Source organism: Helicoverpa zea, chromosome 1 (genome assembly GCF_022581195.2).
Source record: "Helicoverpa zea isolate HzStark_Cry1AcR chromosome 1, ilHelZeax1.1, whole genome shotgun sequence".
NCBI lineage: Eukaryota > Metazoa > Arthropoda > Insecta > Lepidoptera > Noctuidae > Helicoverpa > Helicoverpa zea.
In genome coordinates this window covers 10,649,730-10,674,550 of record NC_061452.1, presented here as the reverse complement: position 1 = coordinate 10,674,550, position 24,821 = coordinate 10,649,730, and the positions used below count along the sequence as shown (strand labels likewise).

General features: G+C 40.7%; 1 protein-coding gene across 2 annotated transcripts; it reads left to right on the top strand.

Moving 5' to 3' along the window:
• The first annotated feature begins 1,335 nt into the window (after nt 1-1,335).
• On the top strand, nt 1,336-23,569 carry LOC124645803 (protein patched). 2 transcript variants are annotated; one of them, XM_047185748.1, is made up of 16 exons: nt 1,336-1,720; nt 7,450-7,642; nt 16,087-16,232; nt 16,360-16,571; nt 16,656-16,863; nt 17,859-18,128; nt 18,281-18,421; nt 18,510-18,639; nt 18,796-19,043; nt 19,189-19,380; nt 19,471-19,614; nt 19,723-20,604; nt 20,717-20,899; nt 21,016-21,258; nt 21,373-21,708; nt 21,820-23,569. In XM_047185748.1, exons 1-16 carry the CDS (start codon nt 1,568-1,570, stop codon nt 22,126-22,128), a joined length of 3,990 nt encoding a protein of 1,329 aa, XP_047041704.1. In that variant the 5' UTR covers nt 1,336-1,567; the 3' UTR covers nt 22,129-23,569. The 2 variants fall into 2 exon arrangements, with proteins under 2 accessions (XP_047041704.1, XP_047041789.1); XM_047185833.1 differs by lacking the exons at nt 1,336-1,720; nt 7,450-7,642 and adding an exon at nt 12,244-12,351.
• The last annotated feature ends 1,252 nt before the right edge of the window (nt 23,570-24,821 follow it).

The window sequence follows — 24,821 nt, the reverse complement described above, 5'->3', positions numbered from 1 at the left end:
AATGAAATGTTTTAGGCGTGTTTACGTATATCACATGCTTCGGGATTTTAAGCACACGATATCGGCGTCGGCCTTAGAATACTAATATAGCCGCTATATTTGGTAATCCCCTGGTTCTGGATTATATTCCAGTCGCGTTTCGCGAAAACATGGTACGGTAAAACTTTGCTAGTTGAGGATTCAGCATATGTCTCCTTCCGCGCCGTCAATCAATTGTCACATTTGTCATTTGAATAGGGGCTTCAAGTGGTTATGGATTGTTGTGCCTCACTGTAAGAAAATGCATAAGTGTTGTATATCATCGAACCTTATGCACAATGACGTCACAATTAAACTTAACGTGTCTGTTTTCTGTAAGAACTCCAAATTAGGAATTGAAATAATTGGGTGTTTAATATCTGGAGTAAATCGAGGAGACCAGATATAATCCTGAAGAAACAGGGGTGGGTTGTTATATTAAGGTTATGTATGTGATCCTGGATTCTTTACGCAGACTCGTACGTAATATATTGCAACGGAAGAAATATTGAGCAAATACTTCAAGATCCAGCTGTTATTGTGCAATTTCCAGGTAATAAAAGATCAATTACAAGAGTGTCTAGTGTCGAGTGCAGGGGGACAACGCGGCAATCAGTCAGTGCGGCCGCTAAATAAATTCATTAGTTAAATCACCGCCGGCGGCGTTTTGTGTCGGCAACATCAAAGGGCCAGCCCGCCGCCCTGCCGGGGGCGCGCTCGTTCAACTTTTTACTCAGAAAACTCTGTAAACAAAATGATATGGTGCGTCCGAATGTTTGATCCGCCTTTATTATCTGTATACAGAGGGAATGTTTAGCTAGCAAACGTACTCTCTTTGTGGTCATTGTGGGGATGTTATAACTTTTGTGAGTGCGGGTAAACAACGCTTTGAAGTGTCTCTGAGTTCATGATCTATCCTACACTCGTGGACACCAGTCTGTCAATATAACATTTCCCCATTACATCACTGTTTGCGTTTTGCAAATGCCCGAAGGCGCTTGTTGTTTGTATTTGATTTTCCGTGCCCTCGTTTCCACTACGGCATCAAATTATACCGTCGATATCGGTAATGATAGTGTATTCGTTGTGATCCGGTGGCATTCGTAGCAGCTTCATTCAATGCTTTTATTTTGCCGCTCCGCTTCCCTCTTCCTCTCAATTGTGTGAGCGAGACAGAATCAATATGTGTGTGGTCCTCCGGCAAGGGGGCTCGGCCGTTTCCGCCGCGCTTCGGCCGGCTTCGGTCCCAAGACGGCAACATAATCGTTCGAATCATAATGGCGGCTCAACAAACATTCAGTGTACGCATTCGAAGCTCGAATCAGTATTGCCCGAGCCGTGCCGCTGTCAACACGCGAACGCGACGTCATTTTTGTTATGAAACTCGGTATCGTTCCGTGTTTCGTACGGTAAAGTGATAGATAGAAGTGACGAATTCTGGTGTACAAGTGTGTGGTTATGTGGCGGCGAGTGATATGACAGCGTGCGCCGCCAGACGGACCCCGGCCGTCTTCATGAGGATACTGGTGACAAGCCTGGCCCCGAGATCATGGTGGCTCCCGATTCCGAGGCTCCTGCGAATCCTCGGATAGCGGCCGCCGCGCACGAGAGCCCCTCCGCCGCCGAGGCGCGCCACAGCGCCGACCTGTACATCCGTACCAGCTGGGTGGACGCTGCCTTAGCGCTCTCCGAACTTGAAAAGGTGCAGTGTTCACTACATACACAACAGTTCAGTGTTGAGTTTCAATTGTCATATTGCACGTGTGATTGTTTTTCTGCGAATGCCAATCGCGTTAAGGAACGCGGCAGCGCAAAGCGGTGGCGCCGACTAGCGGTAACTGTGCGTACTATCAAGGCCGCGCGTATTTTGTAATGAAAACATCTAGGCTACCTACTTATTAAGAAGACGACATTATCAAGCTTGTAGTGTGGCATTTATCATTATGTTTAATAAATAATAACTCAAGTGCTGAGCAAAGTAACAACAATAATAACAACAAGTGGTTGTCCCAATTCGGCTTTTTCTCCTCTCGAGGAACTGACATTTAGAATAAAAAGGCAAAATTATGATCAGTAGACAGTAATGTTCCATGAAAAAAAATAGCATAACACATATATGGTATGGTATGGTATGGTATATTATACGCCTCCTGCGATCCTCTAAGCTCTAAACAAATAGAATTAAAGACTTAAAGTTTTTATAGAAATCCTTGCAATTGTGGAGGTGAGTAGGCACGTCGTGTAACATACCACAGTGGCAGACGGGTTCGGGGAAGGTAGCGCTTTCCTAGAAGGCCGCACGCACGCCCCGCGGTGGTCCGCACCCCTACCAGCGACATTCGCGAAACTTCCACTCTGAAATGTCTCTAGAGAATATCCACAGACAGAACATAGAACCATACAGCCCCTCTTAGCTCAAGTATCTGCAGATTTTATTTATTTTTCCTTCAATGAAACAATTTTCAGGGCCCTTTTGACTTCATAAATACGCTTCAAAATGTTAAAAATGTTTCCTAAAGTCATTACCAAAAGTAAATTTTCGTAGCTACATACAATACATCCATAGTAAACATTTAAAGAAAACATAAAACAGCTGTATACTGTGGTAAGGTTAATGTATCGTACCTTTAGTGGGTATGTAGTTACTTATAATGTAGGAACTTGGTCGGTCGTATGCAAGATGAAGCAATTAAGGCGCAGTGGGAGCAAGGCGCGCGGGGGGCTGCGCACGCGCAGAGCATCGGCGCCGATAGAGACATCAACGCGGCCCGCACCCGCGCACACTAACCTTACATATACAGCCTTATTATTTTTCTATACCATGTTTGTTTTGGAATGGATTAGTCAAACGTTCGGTCAAACGAATAACTGAAATTGCATGAAGTAATTAATTAAGTTTAATTTTCATCATTATTGATATGAAGTCTTTAAGTCCTTAATCAATCGTAACATTTACACAATTGTGATTAGACTATCATAAACCTAAATTAATTTCCAATATTTAGATCTAAATAGATATTAAAAACCCCTCTCAAGTTATGAACAAACATTTAAATTACATAACTGCTTCCTCAATATAAAAATAAAAGAATGCTATTCTACGAAGTTTTATGTCTGACAAGACCGCACAGAGCTCGCCTCGTGGAATTGAGACATCTTGTGGTTTCCGATCTTATATCTCTTTCCTTCGTAGCAAAGAGGCAGTTTCTTTCCCTTTCTTTAAGGTTTACATTCCATCTCTTTTCCACTAGTTTTTCCCATATATCGTCTGTCTTCGTCCAAACATTGCGTTCACAGGCGGTCGGCAGCTGCGTTGGAGACCTATAAATGATTGTACATCCACAATTTTTAAAGGTGCGTCTTTCGGGACGACCTGCTCATTATGTATTGGTCCAAACATGGTTTTTAAGGTAGTCTTAAATCTTGCCAATGTAGCTTTTTGTGCAGACGATTTGGTGGAACCTTATAAGGATGTCCATTTTCGAGTGGATGAGAAGAATTGTTTGCTAGACTATGAAATGCATGTGGTGGCAACAATCTTGATATCAGATTACGGTATGCATTATGCGGGGCGCCACAACACGTGGCTTACACACATCATTGCACTCTGCAATTTTCCCCATCACTGACCGTCGCCTCCGTCTCAGTAGCTTTACAACACCAGGTGTTTTTCCCCTTGTTTTAGCAGCCAGTCAAGTGTAAATGGAACTTTCTGGTTCCGCATCGACGTGATATGTAGGGAAAGTATTTTATGACTAGATTTGAAAATCAGTACACTTATTCCTGAAGATTTCTGCATATGGCTCGCAAAAACTTATATCTTCCATACTATGGAATGCGTTGATTCCCTGTCCCCAAAAGAATTTGGAAGTTCTTCCCAATCGACAAGCGGATCATCAAAAGAATCTTACAAACTTCTTCGATTAACGAATTTGATTAATACCGCATATCTGGAATGACTCCAGAATTCTGACAGATGCGTCCAGATATTTTCTATCTCCCGATCTTAACTATTAACCTAGTGCTTTACCGATGTTATCGCTATCACATGGCCGCTGGAACCGGTTACGTGGTCCACCTAACTTGGCAACTTTCTCGATGTTATTGAATGCTTTCCGCTCAGGATTGACATTGAACAAATCTCTCCACTATTGATTTGCAAATACTTACTTACATGGTTATAGTAACTTGTCAAGCGATAGGTTGGTCCATGTTTCTCAATCGCGGACAACTTATATTGCGATACAACTTTGATTCGATTTCAAAACGTCTTTCTAATATAACTTAAACGTTATGGAAAATTAAAGAATCTAAAATATTGTGGATTATGGACCAGTAACTTGAACAGTTTACCCGAAGCTTCAATATGAAGATGATCGTAGTACAGGAAATAGGAGACATTGTCTCAGAAGAATTACGGAATTCACAGCTGGTGCTCTGATTTATTTTATGAATTGTATGTTTGAGAGAAAATTCTATTAAGTACAGTAACTTATTATGTGATTTTAACTAGCAGTTGATATCACGAGTTACTATTATTGATTTGACTTTCAAATGTTTTTAGGTCCAATCACAATTAGGTGGAACTATGTAATAAAAAGCTGTCTCAAAATCTCAAACCATTCTTGTTTGTTTCGATCTTTCATAAAATTCTAATTCATTATGAATATTTAGCTACTACGTGCTATGTGGACGATAACACAAAAACAGTTTTCCTAGTATTAAAGAATGAGGCTCTTTGATGTCTCCTAGTCAGATATGTGCGTAGAATTACGTAAAGAATTTAAGAATGTCATTGACATTCAGTGGCATTGGCAAGTGCGCGCCGCCGGTGGCCGGCTGGACAATTGGCCAAACGTGATGTCCTTGACGAGGGCCATTCGAATCTTTAATCATACATGCACACTATACAATGTAGCCTGGAAGCGATAAAACATGTCATAAAATTTCTTTTTATCTTACAAATGGCTTTGTTTTTCTCTCGCCTCTTTTATTCACACACACGAATCATATGATTTCCGTGAGTACGAAAGCGCAAAACACATTAATGATAGAAGCAGTCATTATTATGTTAATTAAGGTTTCCTATTATGGGCAATATTTTAGCACGACTTACAGTTAGACACTGGATTGCTTAACTCATTAAAGAACTGTTTTAGACAACGTTAAGTAACTTCGAGTCTATCAGAATCTCTTAAAAGGAATGAGCGAACTTTCTAGAGAAAAGTTTAAGTACTGTTCTTAACCTTTTGTTTTACATCGCGTAGGTTTATTATTGTGAAATCTAAAAAGGCGTTTATTGTTGATGGAAAGTTTGAAACACAGGCTCGTGTATTGTAATGGGATGATGGGCGACACCCACGGGCCATTATATGCAGATGTAGGGAGCCGCGTGATGGGTGCACGTCGATGCCGCACAGGATGTCGGGATCCCGCCAATCACAGCACTCACTCTGCTCGTGTTCACTCTCAGCTCGCTCGATTGATAACTCCGACATGACAGATTTGAATGATGCATCGCCCGCACTCGCTGGGATATGGCGCACATTCCTCACGTGTTTTTAGATGCAATTTCATCCATAACAATATGAACAATATTCCTCAAGCATCTAAGAAACAAAGCTGCTCCTCAAGTTTTATTTGAGAGATTAACTTTGATTTATATTTAGGACTTAAGACAATAGTTTATTGCGTAATTCCAGAGTAATATGAATATTTCGTAGTAGTTTGAACTTTTAATTACCACAACGAAAACCTACTCGTGTGTGGGCCATCAGATAAATTTGACAATAACTGAATATCACTATTTTGAGACACTTTATGGAGTAATTAAATTGAGACAATTATTACACCGCGTTTGACCTCAGATAAGAAACAAAGTCAGCCGGCGAGTACTTGCATATTATCGTACGGCCTATCGCTCGGTATTCATCACTAAAATTATCTCAGAACTGTTTCCTGTAACATGATAAAGAGTTGTTTATGTAATAGTTTATTAATAAATAGCAAATCGTACAGAAATTGTTGGGTAGCCGTATCAAGTAGTGACAAAGCGTCGTATAGTGTAGCCTTCACAGCGATCTGATTTGATGCTCGCTGGGAGCCGAGATCGTGAGAACGTGCTCGTAGTGGGCCAAACTCTTATCTGCAGGAAGCGCGGTCGCCGGCGCCGGCGCATCGCGGATTACACATTGTAAATAATCCCGTAGTACTTGCGTCAGCAGTTTACGTGTGCGACCATTGCATGGTTTCTCGTTGCTGTTTGAATGAGACAGGTACAATTGCACTCGGAGCTGTTGCCTCGGTGCATGTTATGCATATGTGTACCAAATTTGGTGCATGAATGAAGCAGTGCTGGGTGGTGGTGGTGTTGCGGCGTGGTAGCGTGTTGCGTACGCTCCACGTGGGTCGCGGACGGCGGGGCGCGGGGCGCGGGCGGCGCGGGCGCATTCCGGCCGTGACGTCACGCCCACCCAGCGCGCCCGACATTCACCTCGCCGCGCCCGTTCGCCCGCACCGTACCCGGACCGTTCTACGACTCTCCACTGTATCTGCCATTATTGCTGCTACGATTTATTTATTTACGCTCGGAAGCTAAACAACACGATTCGGTGGGAAATATCGGGGAGTTCAGCGAACTCACCAACTGCAGTAAATCAGGATGATTGAGCATTAAGCGCCTGCAACTTGCTGAAATCACTAATGATGTTTTGATTGCTGCAATATTTAATGATGTTACGGTTCGGAGTCTACTTATACGATTTGTAGTGTGTTTAGGTACCTAATACAATGAAGATTTTTTAATTTTTCATAGTCTTTATATGGGTTTATGCCCTATACTGGCCTGTGTGTTAAATGATTGTTTTTGTTAATAACCTTACCCTTTGTCGAGACAGAGGAAATTAATATCATATTAAGAAAGTAGGTAAATTAAATATGAAACTGCTAATTATTTCTACATTACCGTTCGACGTCTTATCGAAATGGCCATTACTAAAGGGCAAACGTACCCTTGATCGCTTAATCGCTGCGTTCAACACGAGACGTCGATTGAGTTATTATTATGCAATTAGTAAGCGCTTCACGAGATTCGGAGTGTGTCGGACGATGTGGTGCGGGCGAGCGGCGCCACTGCCGCCCGACTGCCGCCCAGCCCACTCTCATTAATCACAATCAACTCAGAAATTATTTCGACGTTTAAAGAGTTCAATGTTATTATATCTACCGCCAAAGCGATCTCATAATCTGTGTGCTTATTGATATAACATCGGAACATTCATAAACCGACATGTTTGGCCGGTGACACAGCATTTATGGCTGCTACTGTTTTGTCGATCCAGACTACTGCCACTGATTCTTATTTAACAAAAAAACACTGATGATTAATATTGGATCAGAATGGTGTATTGACATTTGTTTGTTATTCTGCAGGGCAACATCGAGGGCGGGCGCACGTCGCTGTGGATCCGCGCGTGGCTTCAGGAACAGTTGTTCATCCTCGGCTGCTTCCTACAAGGCGACGCGGGAAAAGTCCTTTTCGTGGCTATACTCGTGCTGTCTACATTCTGTGTCGGCTTGAAATCCGCGCAGATACACTCAAGGGTCGACCAACTCTGGGTTCAAGGTACGTTAAATTGTGCTTTACAGTGTATCTCTGATCTTTATTGGCCGAGTACGTTGTAGGGGTGAGGCACATCACGATAGAGATATAGTGGCACATTGTGCATCTTGTGGAATACCAATGCAGGTGACAGGCGCGTCTGTGTTGCCGCTTCCGTCTGCGCGGACGTGCGCGGCATGCTCGCCGCCACTACACAGCGCGCCGCGGTCTGTAAGCGCCCTTATACGCGCTCTAAACTTGAATTTAAATTCGTCAATCAACAATCTGAATGGGCATTTGCGTCCGGTACGCCACTCGATTTAGTCTAATTGTATTTCAATGTCTTCGCATTGTGTTTTAGATGTAATATTATTTACATATATTTTTGAATGGTAAACGTTTCCAATAAACTCATTAGAATGTTGTATTGTTCAATTGGCTTTGCCTCAATAACTCTTATTCATATATACAATAAGTAGTAGTGTGCGGTCAAATATTCATAATTCAATATTACTTTATTGTTTAACATTCTGCTACGGCGTAGCAAATAGACGATTGTGATTTTGAAATGTAAATATTGCCTTAATTGTTGCAAAGTAGGTAAGTAGGCATGTTCATTCGAAACAGGAAAAGATATAGGAAACCAATAAATAACAATTCAAACTTTTTCAGAAAATTGGCATCACTACCTATATCATAGCTGTAAGGTGCCATATGCCTTTGCCTCAGACGACATTGTATTTAATGTTTTAAGTTTATATCCCGACGCACACTATGTTTTTATCAATAAACTCTCAAAAAACAATCTAAAAATTAACAAAACCTTTTATGACTACGAACAATCAGATTTATTCGTAGCAAATCTCGTAGCCAACAAGTGTAGTGTCGCCCCACTTAACAGTAAATTACCAATTTGTGATTTTCTCTTTCTTATCAGCCAGTGATTTTATCCTGTCATCTACTGTGCAATACTCTTTTCATACTGTCTTAAAGAATGCATGATGTTTGCGCGATTGATTAAATATTAACATTAACTTATCTACGTAGTAACTCAGCGTAGCGGCGTAGTCATTTCTAAGTAATATAGAACATTCGTTTCTTCAGTTATTTAATCAATCAACTGGACAATAAAATGTCCGAAAAAGAAAGAAATGGATAATAAACATTGTCGGCATCCACCGGTAACATTTCGCACTCTGTCCACGTACGATCGTTGCACGTACTTGCTTGATTTATATTCATTGCCGTGAATTATTAATTTACCTAACAATCTTTTATTGATGTGGGGACAGGCGCGTTGTTTATTCACTTTCCGGGTTGGATAACTTCTTATTATGATAGTAAATATTTCGAAGAAAATCCTAGCCACTTCTTTGAAAAAAATAGCTGCCTTCAACTTACGGTTTAATTAAGAAATAAGCTTGTGGTATTTTGAAGTCGGTTCTAAAGTTTCTTCGTGAGAAATATCGTCCCTTATGACTTGTATAAAAGTTTTCAAAAGCGTTCAATTAAATGAAACAATAAACTAAACAGAATTAAGTCATATAGTCGTTCAATAGCAATTAATTGGTCGTTTTATGGTTTTATCGCATTGCTGTAAAATATCGCGTCGCACTTCAACTTGTTTTTATTTACTTTTATTTGTCAGTTCTGATGTCTCCATGCTATTAAATTGTTAATCTTTTAGTAATGTTTGTATTTCTGTTTTATTGCAAGCCTTCATGGTTCGTTATATTATACGACTTTCACCGTATAAACTTGAATGAAGGAAATACATTAAGTTTTATTCCAAAGTTCCTTACAAAGTTACTTACCTTAAGTTGTTACTTGCTTTCAAAGAATAGAAAGTAAAGAAGAATAGCCAATGTTTTAAACTTCATGTGCAAGATTTTAAATCCTCAAAGGTTTAAAATTTATGTTTTAAGATGCATACGTTTATTATGATCCCGGAACAGCGACAAGACGTGAGCTCCGCGCATGCGCGCTCGAACACCAAGTATCTCTCATGGACACATTCCACCATTAAACTTTACTATTTATTATCTACCAGCGTTTGCTTTCAACTTCTTTGATGTAAAGCTCGTTAATCCATTTAATTGATATGGCACGTACAGCGTCCTGCGCTGTCACCAGGATGTTATTATAAAGTCCCCTTATAATAACTCAGCAATGCGAATTATTTACTCAGCTCAAACAATTAATTCCGATGAAAGAAACGACGGTACATAAGTGGTACTTGAATCATGATATCTGGAAGTGGTTAAATCAGAGACGATTTTATTGACACGAGGAAAAATGTTATTAATACAACGCGAATAAAATAAGAAATTAAGATAACAGTCGTAAAATGTTCCGTCTTTAGTAAGGAGTATAAACAGCTGACGTTTACGATTGCGAATGGGCGTAACAACCGTATTGATGCTACACGAAACTGTAACAGCGATATAACAATACTGCATTGTGAAAACTTTGGGATAAGAGCGCTTTTTAAAACAATTAAAACTCTTGGAAGCCTCCTTCAAATCCGAAAAGGATGCATAGCTGTAAATAACTGAACTTTTTTTTCTTCATTTCGACCCTTTACAACGTTGGGTGGTCTCAGGTTTATGAATGTAAGAAATGGTACACATTAATCGACTAGTTTATTTTTCGAAGAGTATTTTTTAAATGGTGTGTGACGTCACGAAATAGGTTGGAAGGAAGAGGCGCGAGTGCAACTTCCGTGATTGCAACATCCCGTGGAAGGTGTACTTGATCACGGAGATAAAGTTGTATCAAGTACTTATATCATATTTCTATTAGATAAAGTTCCCAGGCTTTGGCCATTCTAGTGATTACGTACAATATCAGTTGAATAAAATCAGTGTTTATTTTGGTTATTAATTTTTATAAATTGTTTATGGACTTTCCACAATTTTTTTCCCGAATGATAAAGTTCTAAAAGCTTTGCGTCCTCGCACAAAAATCAACAGGAAAGGTATTTAAAAAAACGCGCAAAAGGGCGGACGTAACAAAAAGGAAGCGAACGATTTTATTGAAGCACCTGCTTCGACACCCCGGCACAACACCACCACACAGATAACGAAACTTTATTCGCGATGTTCCCAAAGATTTAAAGCCTTGTAACCACGTCACGATGAATTTTATCGAGTTTATAAATCTTAAGCCTTTTCTCTGAATAATGCGATTGAAATGTCAATTTATATTAAGTCGTCGGCTACTGTCCAAACAATACAAACACATCGAAAGGTAACTGCCTCCCAGACGTTATCGCGGAACAAAGCCGGCACAGTTAAACAATGCCGAAGGTCCCGAGTCGCCTAACAACTTAATTAGGTGGCCCGCGGCCGCCCGTAAATATCCCTACGTAAAATTACGACCAATAAAACTAAAAAAATGTATAACATTTCTATTGACTCACAAAAAACGAGGGATCTGATTGTCCGGCCGCTTTTGTGTGAAGACGCCTCGCTGCGCGCCACGCTCGCCCATTGTACGCCGGCCCCTACTAACCTGAGCTCTTCCCTCTGTTCTATTGACCATGGGATGTGGTCGAGTTCTATGTAAACTGGTGTTTACTTGTGCAGCGTAGAGAATCATTATACTACCTATTATTTGCGGAACTTGAAAGGACTTACGGTACCTATTCTGCCTGCTAGACAATTGAAAAACAGTTTACATGCTCGGTAATTAAATTGTGAACTGCAAGAAAGTAGGTATTGTCTTAGCTCTGTTCTATGAAAATTTCTAGACTAGACATTATAATTTACAAATAAATGACTTTACAAAAGTGAGTATGAGTATGAAAAGATTTTTATTGCTAAGTTACAATATGCCACGACGTATTGTAACATATGGTAAACCACACTCGACCTACTAAGCTTAAGTAAACACTCAAGTGCATGCCATGCCAATAAACAGAGATAGTGGTATAAGGCTATATTCATGTATAGCCGGCTAAAGTAGGCTGTAAATGTTCGAGGGGCCTCGTAGATGCAGTTACGTAGTTAAGTCAGTGTGGTTCGAATGTCAAATGAGATGTGGCACACGTGTTATTTGTAACTGATACATAATACAGCGTGGTATAATCTGTCGGTTGATTACACGCGCGACCACGCCACCGCACCGCACCGCACTCGCTCGACCCTCGCTCTTACTCGCTATGGAACTTCTAAATACGACTAGTTTTTGTCCAAAAACCGGCCTCAAGCTCGATCGATTTAGCGACCATGACCGAAATGTTACAGATTTCTCTTGTACAAATCTTTCGTTTGATGTAACATAGAAGTCACTAGACATCTACATTCGTACGGGTAGAAAGCTTTGGAACCAGTTCTTCAGTATGGAAATACTTGTGTGTCGCACTTGATGTGTCAATTAAAGGTTCGGAGAGCGTGCGCTAACAAAGTCGCGTCATGGCTGTGCGACCGCTCACGCCGGCCGCAAAGGACGCGGTTTGTTTATTCCGCCATCCATCTGTTGTCTACGCTCTGGCTAATTTGCATAGAGGACCAGCGGGGGCGCGCGGGGCGGGGGCCGGACCACACGGGCTCGGCACGGCGGCGCGCGGGTGGCCACAACCACATGCGCGAGCGCACGTACCGCCGCACTCCCCTCGTCCTCGGATCGTCCGCGACGTCATTCATTGCAATTGTCCGCGGTGCTCGTCCGCTACCACATCGAGTAGAAATGTTGTGATTATCGACGCACACGCATCCAGAATGCAATAAAAGGTTTGAGATTCGCATTGATTATTGTCAGCGTACATTGACAGATTTAGTTACCATTCAAGCGGTCATTACGCATTGTGTTGTCAGATGAGCTGATTGTTATGTTGACTTATGCAATAAGTATGTACGCTGTGCGATAAGCGCAAGTGTAGCTAAACTGTATAAAGACACCGCCCCCGCTGCTGCTCGGCCGATAACGCGCGATACGCCGCGGTGAGTGTGAAAGCTGTACTCTGGCAGACAGACGCGATAACCCTGCGTGACCTTGCGATGTTTCCGTGCTCACTGCCCGCCCTATGGCGTTATTATATTTGTATCAGAAATCTTCTTTCTTCGAATATTTTAAATTGTGTCCTGAATGAGGACTGGATTTAAATTCTGAGGAATCAGAAGTCAGAGGTTTGAAGTCGTTACGATAGAACCATACAAAGCGGCTCGGTAGTTTCCACAGTCGTTCGATCTTCGGCATAGTTTTGCTACAATGTGAGCACTTGGCTATGAACATCGATACTGATACTTAATCCAGGCTGACGCGATCCAACATAAGCGTGGCATGCGGAGTCGTAAATCGCGCCCACGGCCCGGTAGGTGTTAAAATAGAGGCGCCCTGTGCGGCCCAGCGGCCCACCGGTCCACCGGCCCACCACGCCATCTCGCCACCACGCTCGATTCCATTCCACTTGCTTTATGATAATCCCTAATATCCGGCACGAGTGCTATGTTTAGCCTGAATGATTACGAAACTAACGCCCGCGCCCTTCACTTGGAACGACACTTCCAATGTTGATTTTTCTACGCCGATAGTTTTAACTGACACTTACATTTTATGTGGGTTTGTTGGCTAAGTTAAACTTACATGAGCTTATGAGCGAGGAAGGCTGGAATGTTTCAGAATATTCCTAGCATGAGTAATAGTTGTTGTTTTTATTTTGAACCAACTTGATTTAGAGCCTGTTTTGCACTGTCCAGAATGCCAGAAATTCAACGGCGAAAATGTTTGTATTGAAGTTGAATTGAAATCTTCATGTTAAACATTGTATACATTCAATGAATACTTCGGTTTAATATAAATAAGAATATTAAACTTTAAGCTTCACCAATTGTACACATAAACACGCAACCATTAGCGTTGTGTCACGAACATAAAACATTTTCGAAATTCCTCTACCTGAACTCTGGAGAAGACATCACTTCACGCAGTTTATTTTTGAACAGAAAAAGTTTATTCTTTACTGTCCGTTCCTCTTGAAAGCCAAAAGGGATCTTATTTATTAGTAGAATAGTAGTTTAAGTTTCTTTGTAACATCAGCTTATGGTAAATATCATCAAAGTCCCTCGAATCTGTATCTTTACGATCGTACATATGAGTGGTTCTTACGTGAAGCATTTCATAAACTTATCATTTGGTAGCACAGAAATCGTACATATTACCGATATTATAAAATACTCGCAGAATTCTTATTGATCTGAACGTACTTATGCTAACTAGTACAACCTCATAAATACAGGTAACACAGCACGACTTTGTTTTTATAAGATTTTTTGTTCATATTCATTTTGTAATTTTATGCTTATTAAGCTCATTTGCATACAAAGTGTTCTGCGAAATGCTGATGACATTAGCGTTAGTAGAATATCTGTAGCTGTGAACAAATGACTGGCGACTGTCAGGTGGTCCAACATTAACATTACTGCCATTGCGACACTAGCCGCGTAACCACGGCACTATTCCTAGCCTCGCTTAGTGTAGTGTACTGCCACTAAATGGCTGTATACATATTTACAGCTATAGGGCACGTAATAAAACTGAAAGTAAGGTTTTTCAAAAACTTGTTGATTATTAGACCAAATTATCTTTGTTTAAACTTAATTTACTCTTGTTATGTCCACACTAACTCACAATTATGGCACTTATGAAAGTAGGTGTATAGGTGTTAATAGCTCAGTGCATATTAAAGGTAACAGGCGTGAAATTGTTACACTGACCCTACTATTAGCCGCTAGGAATAAATCATTGCGCTTGAGGAGTTGGGGTAATGCAAATAGCTTCGTTATTCATTTGCGTATTGCTAAGTCATTGTGCTGTGAACGCTTTCTATGCACTACATTCACCGGTCACGCTATAAATTAGCTACAAAAATAAAATAGCATTCCGAGCGAGGAGCGAGGGCGTTAACTGCCACTGTTTCAGTGTTCCACGGAACACATGTGAGAAATAGTTCCCAATGTGGGATCGACGGGATTGTTTCAAGTGCCCCTCGCTTACCAACTACTCTCGAATAGAAGTTGCCGTGGACGTGTTACAACTTTTATCGAACTTTTGAACTTTTTTGTTCGAAGTTATATTGCAACTGAAAGTTTTTTACGTTTTTGATCGTTCAAAGACACTGCACCACTTATATTTTTGGCTTTAATAACAATGTTCCGCGCCAAGTTGTGTAATTCCTGAACGCGGACACAAAGTGCGTGCACAAACATTCATTAGTATCCTGCTGTTTTCATTATTATTCTCAGATGAATTCTAAACATATACTCTGTAGTACCTAAATACACTTTTTATACACAGTACCCACATAATATAGTGTGTCTTCGAAAGATAATTTAAGGTTAAGCGAAGCTGTCAAACCTTTTTTTATTCTAACACGTCGTGCACCTAATTCGGCACAAAAAATGTTACAAACCGGCTTATAAATCAGCGGGACGGGTGTTAATTGGAACGAATTCTCTCGCCGATACGCTGACAACATGCAAAATGACTTCGGCTTTACATAGGACAATCACGAACCTATTTCAATTTAGAAATTATTGAGTCTTCGCTTATAAACTCAACATGATTTATTAATTAACTTGGTTTATGTTGCTCCCAAAAATAAGATCACATCACGTCAAGAATGTAATAAATAGTCGTCAAAAGATTCAACATCTGTTTTAATTAAAATAAATTTTGACTATTTCTAATTAAGGGGTGTCAGGCGACGATGCTCACTGGTGACAGTTGGAGCACAGTGGCGTCGGGTAGGAGCGCAGTAAATCACTGGTCGTGTGTGTTAAGTATCGCGTTGTCGCGCCGCCTGCCTCGACCCTCGGCACTAATGTGGCGTCTCCACAATGCTAACCTGCGTACAAGAGGGGTGCCGGCTATATTTGGATGTTTCACACATTAGCTTTAACTATCCTAGTGAGAAAAACTACCACTATTGTTTATAATAAAAAGTCATCTGAAGTTGCTATAACTCGGTTATTCCTTATACGTTATCATGTTTAGTTTTTTACTTTTATTTAGTCTGACACTGAAGTAAGATAAAAACAGTTTTATCGCAAATGAACTAAAAATAAATGACAACAATATTTGTTATTCACAACAAAATACTCAGCAGGAATGTATATAAATGACCTTGTAGAAAATTATCGCTACAGGTTACCAACAGGGATATGAATACGTAAATTAAGAGGTCTCCGCTCGTAACGAGTGTCGCTTTAAACATAAGATTTATTTTAATGAACATATGAGGCCAGCATGCGATAAAGAAAAATATACTTCAATGCAAGTTAATTGCCTTTCCATCATATATACATAATAAGAGTTTTTGCTGGACTCGCAAATTGCGCGCTAATTTGATGTTGATGTTAATACTCTGTCGTCTACCAGAGCGGATCAAATGTTGACATGTTATAGTTATAATAAGGCCGCGATTCTTTACACATTTTGTAACATGTAGGTAACTTCTTTGTTAACAGAGGGCGGTAGATTAGAAGCTGAGCTAAAGTACACAGCGAAAGCATTGGGAGAAGCTGACTCCTCGACGCATCAGCTCATCATACAGACTGCGAAGGATCCTGACGTGTCACTGTTACACGCAGGAGCGCTGCTCGAACACCTAAAGGTAAACTTCTACTCCAAAAAAATTATATACACTATCTGATCCAGTCCTGAGTAGATCTATGATTCGAATTATCGGAAACTTAAAGATACCCTTAATATATCAGTTCTATAAACAAATTTTATTGTAGGTGGTCCACGCAGCAACCCGAGTCACAGTTCATATGTACGACATAGAGTGGAGGTTAAAAGACTTGTGCTACAGCCCCAGCATACCCGACTTCGAAGCTTACCACATCGAGAAGATCATCGACAACATCATTCCATGCGCGATCATTACGCCCCTCGATTGCTTCTGGGAAGGATCCAAGTTATTAGGACCTGATTACCCCATTTACGTCCCGTAAGTACCCCTACTTTTAAAAATAATAACTGTTTACTTATGATATCTTTGAACATGAAAATGATTGTTAACTGTCTTTCACAGAGGTCTTCAACATAAATTAGTATGGACTCAATTACACCCCCAAGAGGTGTTAGAAGAAGTGCGGAAGCTGAGGTTTCAGTTTCCATTCAGCACGATGGAGGCGTACATGAAGAGAGCCGGCATCACCTCCGCCTACATGAAGAAGCCGTGTCTCGACCCCACCGATGCCCACTGTCCAGACACAGCCCCCAACAAGAAAACAGGCAATGTAAGTTTCGCTAATCCTCATACTTTATAGTTCCCAAAACTTCTGGCAGTTTAATCTCCTTTGTATAGTTGTTGTGTATGCGTCATTTGTTACGGATACGTGAGAGACACATTAGGGACCATTACGACAACTCCCGGTCCTTTTATGAAGACTTCAATTTACGACAGTTTTACTGGCACATAAATAAAGCGTGTAGGATCACGACAAATAAAATATCTTTATCGAGACGAACGCATAAACTTTAAATACTTTCCATAATAATAAAATATTTTTGGAAACGGTAATAAGGCAGGATGAAAGCGGTCGCCGCCGGGCAGATGGTGCGACTACCTGCCGGCGAGCTCCACCCTACGAGAAAGTTATGTTTCCAACTACGTGATAACATCATCACCAAATATATGTTTCGCAACCGAACCTTCCCTTGCTGCTCATCAATTACACTGTTTCAATAAAAACGAGAATCAGAAGAAACATATCAATCGGCTCGTCCAATTGTTTTTTAAGTAAACACATTTTCTTTAACAAATAGTGCATTCGTGGTGGTACTCAATTGCATTGGTTTGGTTTTTGTGCGTTCGCTGAGTGTCTGTCGCCACCCACGTTCGGCGAAGGGTCGGGCGCAGATCGGGCGCGCATTGTTCGGTGCGCCCGCGCAGCCGGACCGCCGCATTATACGGGCGCATTGTACACGCTTCAATGGGCTTCGTTTGCCGCAGCTATCGCCCGTCACAATGACACTATTATATCAATAATGCTCACCATCCGATGGAGGCGAGCACTTCCACGGAAAACTCATAAATTTTAAAGTTTACTTTGTTTCTTTATCATTGTCAACGTTAATGACATTCCGGGAATTTGTTTAATTTGTTAACTGTACATCATTCTGTAGTATACAATAGATGTTGTTGTTTACAAATATTAGGTCTGAGTAAACATATTCTTACAAAGTTGATAGAAAAAAAAACAAATGTCTACAGCAGTCTTTTGTTTTGAAGGTTCCAGACGTAGCTGCGGAGCTGTCACATGGGTGCTACGGTTTCGCAGCAGCATACATGCAGTGGCCCGAACAGCTGATAGTAGGCGGCGCCACGAGGAACTCCACGTCAGCCCTGAGGAGTGCGAAGGCGCTGCAGACGGTGGTGCAACTGATGGGCGAGCGCGAGATGTACGAGTACTGGGCAGACCACTACAAAGTGCACCATGTTGGATGGACGCAAGAGAAAGCCGCTGCAGTCTTAGATTCGTGGCAAAGGAAGTTTGCTTCTGTGAGTATAAAACATAATTTTACTCTTGTAACTGTAATTGTAACTTCAACATCTGAAACAATACTTGCTTTTTACTTATATGTCACCGATGTTGCAAATGCGAAAGATTATTTTCTTCAGTAATCTTATACTTATTTTGGATTGATTTCCAGGAGGTGCGAAAAATGACAACATCCGAGTCGGTGTCGCCGTCATATAGTTTCTACCCATTCTCGACGTCAACACTTAACGACATTTTGGGCAAATTTTCTGAACTGTCGTTAAAAAACATCTTGTTGGGATATATGTTCATGGTAAGAATTTTCATCTTTTTTCACTGGCTTGTTTATTTATTTTGTTTTGTTGGCGTTATTTTTATGTTTTTTATTTGGTTTATTTCAGTTAGTATATGTAGCCGTGACACTAATTCAGTGGCGCGATCCTGTTCGCTCGCAAACCGGCGTGGGTATAGCAGGAGTTCTGCTACTTTCCATCAGTGTAGCTGCTGGATTAGGCTTCTGTGCTTTGTTAGGTGATTATTTTTATTTTATTTTGGTTTACTTTTTTATTCACGCAATCTTAGGACAAACACTTTAATTCTGTTCTTATTTTTTTATTGATTTTTTTTTGACATATACAGCTGATATTTAAAAGTATATTTAACTTACGATTAAATTTAATTCCCTAGGTATACCATTCAACGCATCAAGCACGCAGATAGTCCCATTCCTTGCGCTCGGGCTTGGCGTGCAGGACATGTTCCTTCTGACTCACACGTACGTGGAACAAGCGGGAGATGTGCCGCGCGAGGAGCGAACAGGCCTGGTGCTGAAGAAGAGCGGCCTCAGCGTACTGCTGGCTTCTCTGTGCAATGTCGTCGCTTTCTTAGCAGCGGCTTTACTGCCAATTCCTGCTCTGCGCGTATTTTGCCTGCAGGTAAGATTCCATTTATGTTCTATTTATCCAATTCTTGTCACATGTTATTTAAAGACCTCACCTTTTTGTAAGTGCCTGCAGGTTATATGTTGTTTTGTCTTCGATTATGTAGCATATTTATAAATGAATGTATCATTGTTCCCAGGCGGCAATTCTCCTGCTCTTCAACTTGGGTTCGATCTTGCTGGTCTTCCCCGCAATGATCTCTCTGGATCTTCGGCGGAGGTCTGCAGCCAGAGCCGACCTGTTATGTTGCTTGACGCCAGAGAGCCCCATGCCTAAGAGAACTAAGAAGATTGGTGACCGTTCTCGCGGCAGGAGTGGAAAGACTGATAAGGTATGTTACCTCTATACTCTGATCAATATTGCGAAACTTTTGGAAACTTCATAATAATTTCTGGAACTCACAAATGTTATTTAATTGCAGACTAATTGGAAAGATACGACGAGACAACCATTAGATCCTGAAGATACTGGAGACCAGTCGCAGGTGACGTGCTGCCTAAGTCTGTCGCTCACCAAGTGGGCAAAGAACTATTATGCGCCGTTCATCATGCGACCTTCCGTTAAGGTATGTTTTTCATAGTATACAACCTACCCCTTATATCATGAAAATATTGTTTGTAGTACATAATCAATGTTTCACTAACAACCGTTCTAATGAATGTGTTATTTCCAGGTTACATCAATGCTAGCGTTGATCGCAGTTATTCTGGCGAGTGTTTGGGGAGCTACGAAAGTCAAAGACGGTCTAGATCTAACAGACATTGTGCCAGAGAACACGGATGAACACGAATTCCTATATCGACAAGAGAAATACTTCGGCTTCTACAGCATGTACGCAGTCACTCAAGGAGACTTCGAGTATCCCACCAATCAGAAGTTACTCTACGAATACCACGATCAGTTTGTTAGGATACCAAACATCATCAAGAACGATAATGGCGGACTTACAAAGTTTTGGTTAAGTTTGTTCCGAGACTGGCTTCTAGACTTGCAGGCAGCTTACGATAAGGATGTCGAGAACGGATGTATAACGCAAGAGTACTGGTTTAAGAACGCAAGCGATGAGGGCATATTGGCTTACAAACTTATGGTGCAGACGGGACACGTAGACAATCCCATTGACAAGTCGCTAATTACCACCGACACCAAGAATGGTCACAGATTAGTTGATAAGGAAGGTATTATAAATCCGAAAGCGTTCTATAATTATCTATCAGCTTGGGCTACGAACGATGCCCTGGCGTATGGGGCTTCACAAGGGAATTTGAAACCCCAACCAAAGAGATGGACGCATTCTGCAGGAGACGTGGAGTTGAAGATCCCGAAATCCTCCCCTCTGATCTATACACAATTGCCATTCTACTTATCAGGTTTAAGTGATACAGAAAACATAAAGACCCTGATAATGTCTGTACGAGATCTTTGTTTGAAATTCGAAGCAAAGGGATTGTCTAATTTCCCATCTGGAATTCCTTTCTTATTTTGGGAGCAGTACTTGTATTTGAGAACATCGCTGCTCCTGGCCCTCGCCTGCGCTCTGGCTGCTGTTTTTGTGGTAAGTTTTTCTAACCAATACTAATTATTTAATGACCTTAATTACATAAAATATACTGGATGTCCAAAACCTGAACACATATACCGTTGACTAACCGATATCCTTTTTGCAGGCTGTAATGGTATTGCTCCTGAACTTCTGGGCAGCCGTGCTGGTAACATTGGCGTTGGCTACATTAGTGCTGCAGTTATTGGGCACTATGGCACTGCTAGGAGTCAAGTTATCTGCTGTGCCAGCGGTTCTACTAGTCCTTGCCATTGGCCGGGGCGTCCACTTTACTGTGCATTTGTGTTTGGTGAGTTGACTGACAATATACCTACATATTTTTATTACATCATTATCGTCTGTTACTTGTTTTCTTCTAGCAAGCTTCTAGCAACTTTATACTAATTCGTGTTTTGTTTTATCCAGGCTTTCGTAACATCGATCGGATGTAGGCGTCGGCGAGCGTGCCTGGCCCTGGAGTCGGTGTTGGCTCCGGTGGTACACGGCGCGTTGGCTGCCGCGTTGGCTGCGTCCATGTTGGCTACCAGCGAGTTTGGCTTCGTCGCCAGACTGTTCCTGAGGCTACTGCTAGCTCTTGTTTTACTGGGATTAGTGGATGGACTGCTGTTCTTCCCGATTGTACTCGCTATTCTGGGACCGAATGCTGAGGTTAGTGTTTAAAGCAGTCTTAGTGATAATTATTTGATAAATATTTTTATTCGTTAAAAATCTTTGTGTTAAAGCATTCGTGACAATTCTGACCAATGATATTTTTGTAACCAGGTTCGTCCACTAGAGCATCCTGAAAGACTGTCAACACCATCACCTAAGAGTTCACCGATACATCCACGGAAGTCTAGCTCAAGTTCAGGCGGGAGCGACAAGGGCGGTCGAGGGGGCAAGTCAGCCCCGCGGCCCTCCGCCCCCTCACTCACGACCATCACGGAGGAACCGCCTAGCTGGCACTCGTCCGCGCCCTCCGTGCAGTCTTCCATGCAGTCCATTGTTGTTCAGCCTGAAGTGGTCGTCGAGACCACTACTTATAACGGCAGCGACTCCGCATCTGGACGATCGACCCCTACTTCGAAGACACCTCATCCAGGCGCTATTACTACTAAGGTTGGTGTTGTTTTCCTTACTGTCGTTTTCGAAATGAAATATGAATCCAACATTGCTTCAATATTTTATTATCAGGATTATTTGATATCTAATCGTATGATTTCTTTACAGGTAACGGCCACAGCCAACATAAAAGTTGAAGTAGTGACACCGAGCGACAGGAAATCGAGGCGATCCTACCATTACTATGATCGGCGTAGGGATCGTGATGACGACAGGGAGAGAGACCGGGACCGAGACAGAGATCGGGAACGAGACAGAGACCGACATAGGGACCGAGACCGGGATCGAGATAGAGAGAGGGACAGGTCCCGGGAACGGGATCGTAGAGACCGGTTTAGAGATGAAAGGGACCACCGCGCCTCACCTAGAGAAAACGGCCGAGACTCCGGCCATGAAAGCGACTCCTCCCGACATTGAAGACACAGAGACTGTTACAAACTGTGTGTCACTTGATAAACGATCCACACCGTGTCAACACGCTGTGACGACTAGTTATACTTGCATGAATGCAACTAAATATACTATATGTAATGATCTGATCAATGAATCTGACATCTTTACCTAAAGTTACGGAGTTATGTCTTATAAGCTGAGCAATCGTTCGTTAAACATGTGTTAAGGTTGGCAATGCCGCTTATAATCAGTAATTATGAGAATAGTAATTTTAAGTTTACTCTTCATATGGATGTAGTGGAGGCTATATTGTAATTCGGTGCATGATGGAAGTGCTTGTATCTAACGTGAACATAACTGTTAGTACATACAGGATGGTACTGAAATCATTCCATAGCGGGCACTAGTTGGCACTTCTATCTCGCGGTTCAGTATAGATGTGTTCCAGTGTCAAAGCTAGTGAATTCTTTACTGTATAAACCAAATATCATTTGTAGACGATATCTATACATTTGTTTGTGTGTTCCTATTTTAAAGACATTTCCATTTGTCTCCAAACTCTTTGTTACATTTATACTTCTAAAGACTGTGGTCAAATATTATTAATTTATAATATTATTTATTTGTATGTCTATAATTATTCTGTCACCAGGAAAATCTGTGGAAATCTCAGATTAATTGTACAAATTATTTAGGTAGGTAGTTATAACTGTAGGTTAGACGGCTATTTATGAGATTACTTAGTTATGTTTTATACCTAACTGTATTGTTGTGATCTTTAGGTAAACTTAGTAATTGTGAAGACTGCATTTAAAGATCAAAGCACAGTATTGTGTGTATGCGTGGCGAGGGTTGCGTCGCCGACAGGAATACTGACCTCACGTTATTACGTGTTATGTTGTAACGTTTTGTGCAAAGTACTTAGTAGCATATATTAATTTATACGTACCTATATAACTTAATGATATTGTGTAAATATAGCTGTAGTGGTAGCTAACTATGTGCGTAGGCAGCGCCCCCGTGCGGCAGCTGGCTACATTTGTATCATTTATTTTTATACAATTTTAACTGACATATTGTCGAAAAACTGTAGGTGGTAACTAAAAGGGAAGCGTTTATTAACTTTTGTAGGATTTTTAAAAAATTAACAAATGATAAAATATAATTTTTTGACAGTGTTCTTTAATGAGTATCAAGTAGCATTTATACACGAGTATTTGAATTTTATATTGATATTTTTGAACAAAAGTCCCCGTAACAAGGATCTTATGAAAATTAAGACATGTTTGTTATAGAAACAAGTACATTATAACTAAGTTATAAAAATTTTAAGAAACAAAAAAAATCAAATTAAACTCATAGAAATTGTGAATTCAATTAAATTAATTATGTGACAAGAAATGTTTTTGTTAACACAAAAGTTAATGTCGACTGTATTGAGAAAATAAAATACTTTTAAACAACATATAACATCTTTTTATTTCACCCTAACATGTAAAGGTTCTGATATAAAAACCTACTTTAAAAACAATCATGAAGATCAACATCATGAAACATAATATGTTTTTTTTTCAATATCTTGCTCGCTAGGTACCCTAGGCACACTGCAGAATTTTCGGCCGATAGTTAGTTTCGGCTCATAAATCAATATTCATATGAATGGGTAGTACGCACATGGCAACGATCAGGCATTTGGTTGGCATCAGACCGACTAAAAACATCCATTGCTTAAGATTAAAAAAAACGATTTTTTAATTAAATTAACGACTTTAAATTTCTTACCGTCGCTCTACAGTCGGCGCCTGTTTAGTCTGTTGTATGACTTACTATGTACTTACAGTATGTACTCTTAAAATTCTGATGTGAAAACCTTCTTCAAAAACGATCTTCAGTATAACATGACTTTTTCGTAATATCTTGCTCGTGGTATACAGTAAATGAATCATAGAAGACTATATCTAGTGATAATTTGAATTACTTAAGTGACCACTGTTTATTAAGTGCGTATTTTGACGATCCCAATAGCGAAATGGTCACCATGCCGGACTGCCGAACCTGAGGTCCCGAGTTCGGTTTAAGGTCGACGTTTGTGTGGTGAGCATGCTTGCTGGTTGTGGTCTGGGTGCAATAGTATGTATGTATTTATAAATATGTAGGTCAGTTGTGTAAGCATCCATAACACAAGTTAATTAATAACCCACAATGACATGGGACTAACCGACAGTGCGTATATCAAAATTACTTTTTGAAAAAAAATATTTACATGTTGTGACTATCCTCTGAAATGGATGCTGGCGATTTTGACGGGACTAACACTAACGGATGGCTGATGTAACCAAAAAGTAACTTGGGCTTGGCTTTTTATCCGGGTTTGGAAAGTAGTTCTCTTTAGACGTAGGTGAAAATGCAAACACACTAGTTTTCGAGATTCCATTGCCATTTAACATTGGAATATATACAGATATACACCCAAATCCAATTTGCTACGCAAAGTGATACTTTGCCAAAAATGAGATAAATCTAATAATAAAAAATAAAAGGAATAAAATCAATAAACCATCATGTATTACAAGTTCACAACTACATAGCTACTTAAACGATAACTTCGTCTTCGAAGTTAGTTATCAAAAGTTACAAGTTAGAATAGAACCATGCATTGCATGTAGGCAGATAGATACGATTAAGTGAAAACTCTGAAGTATCCAATTAGATGAAGG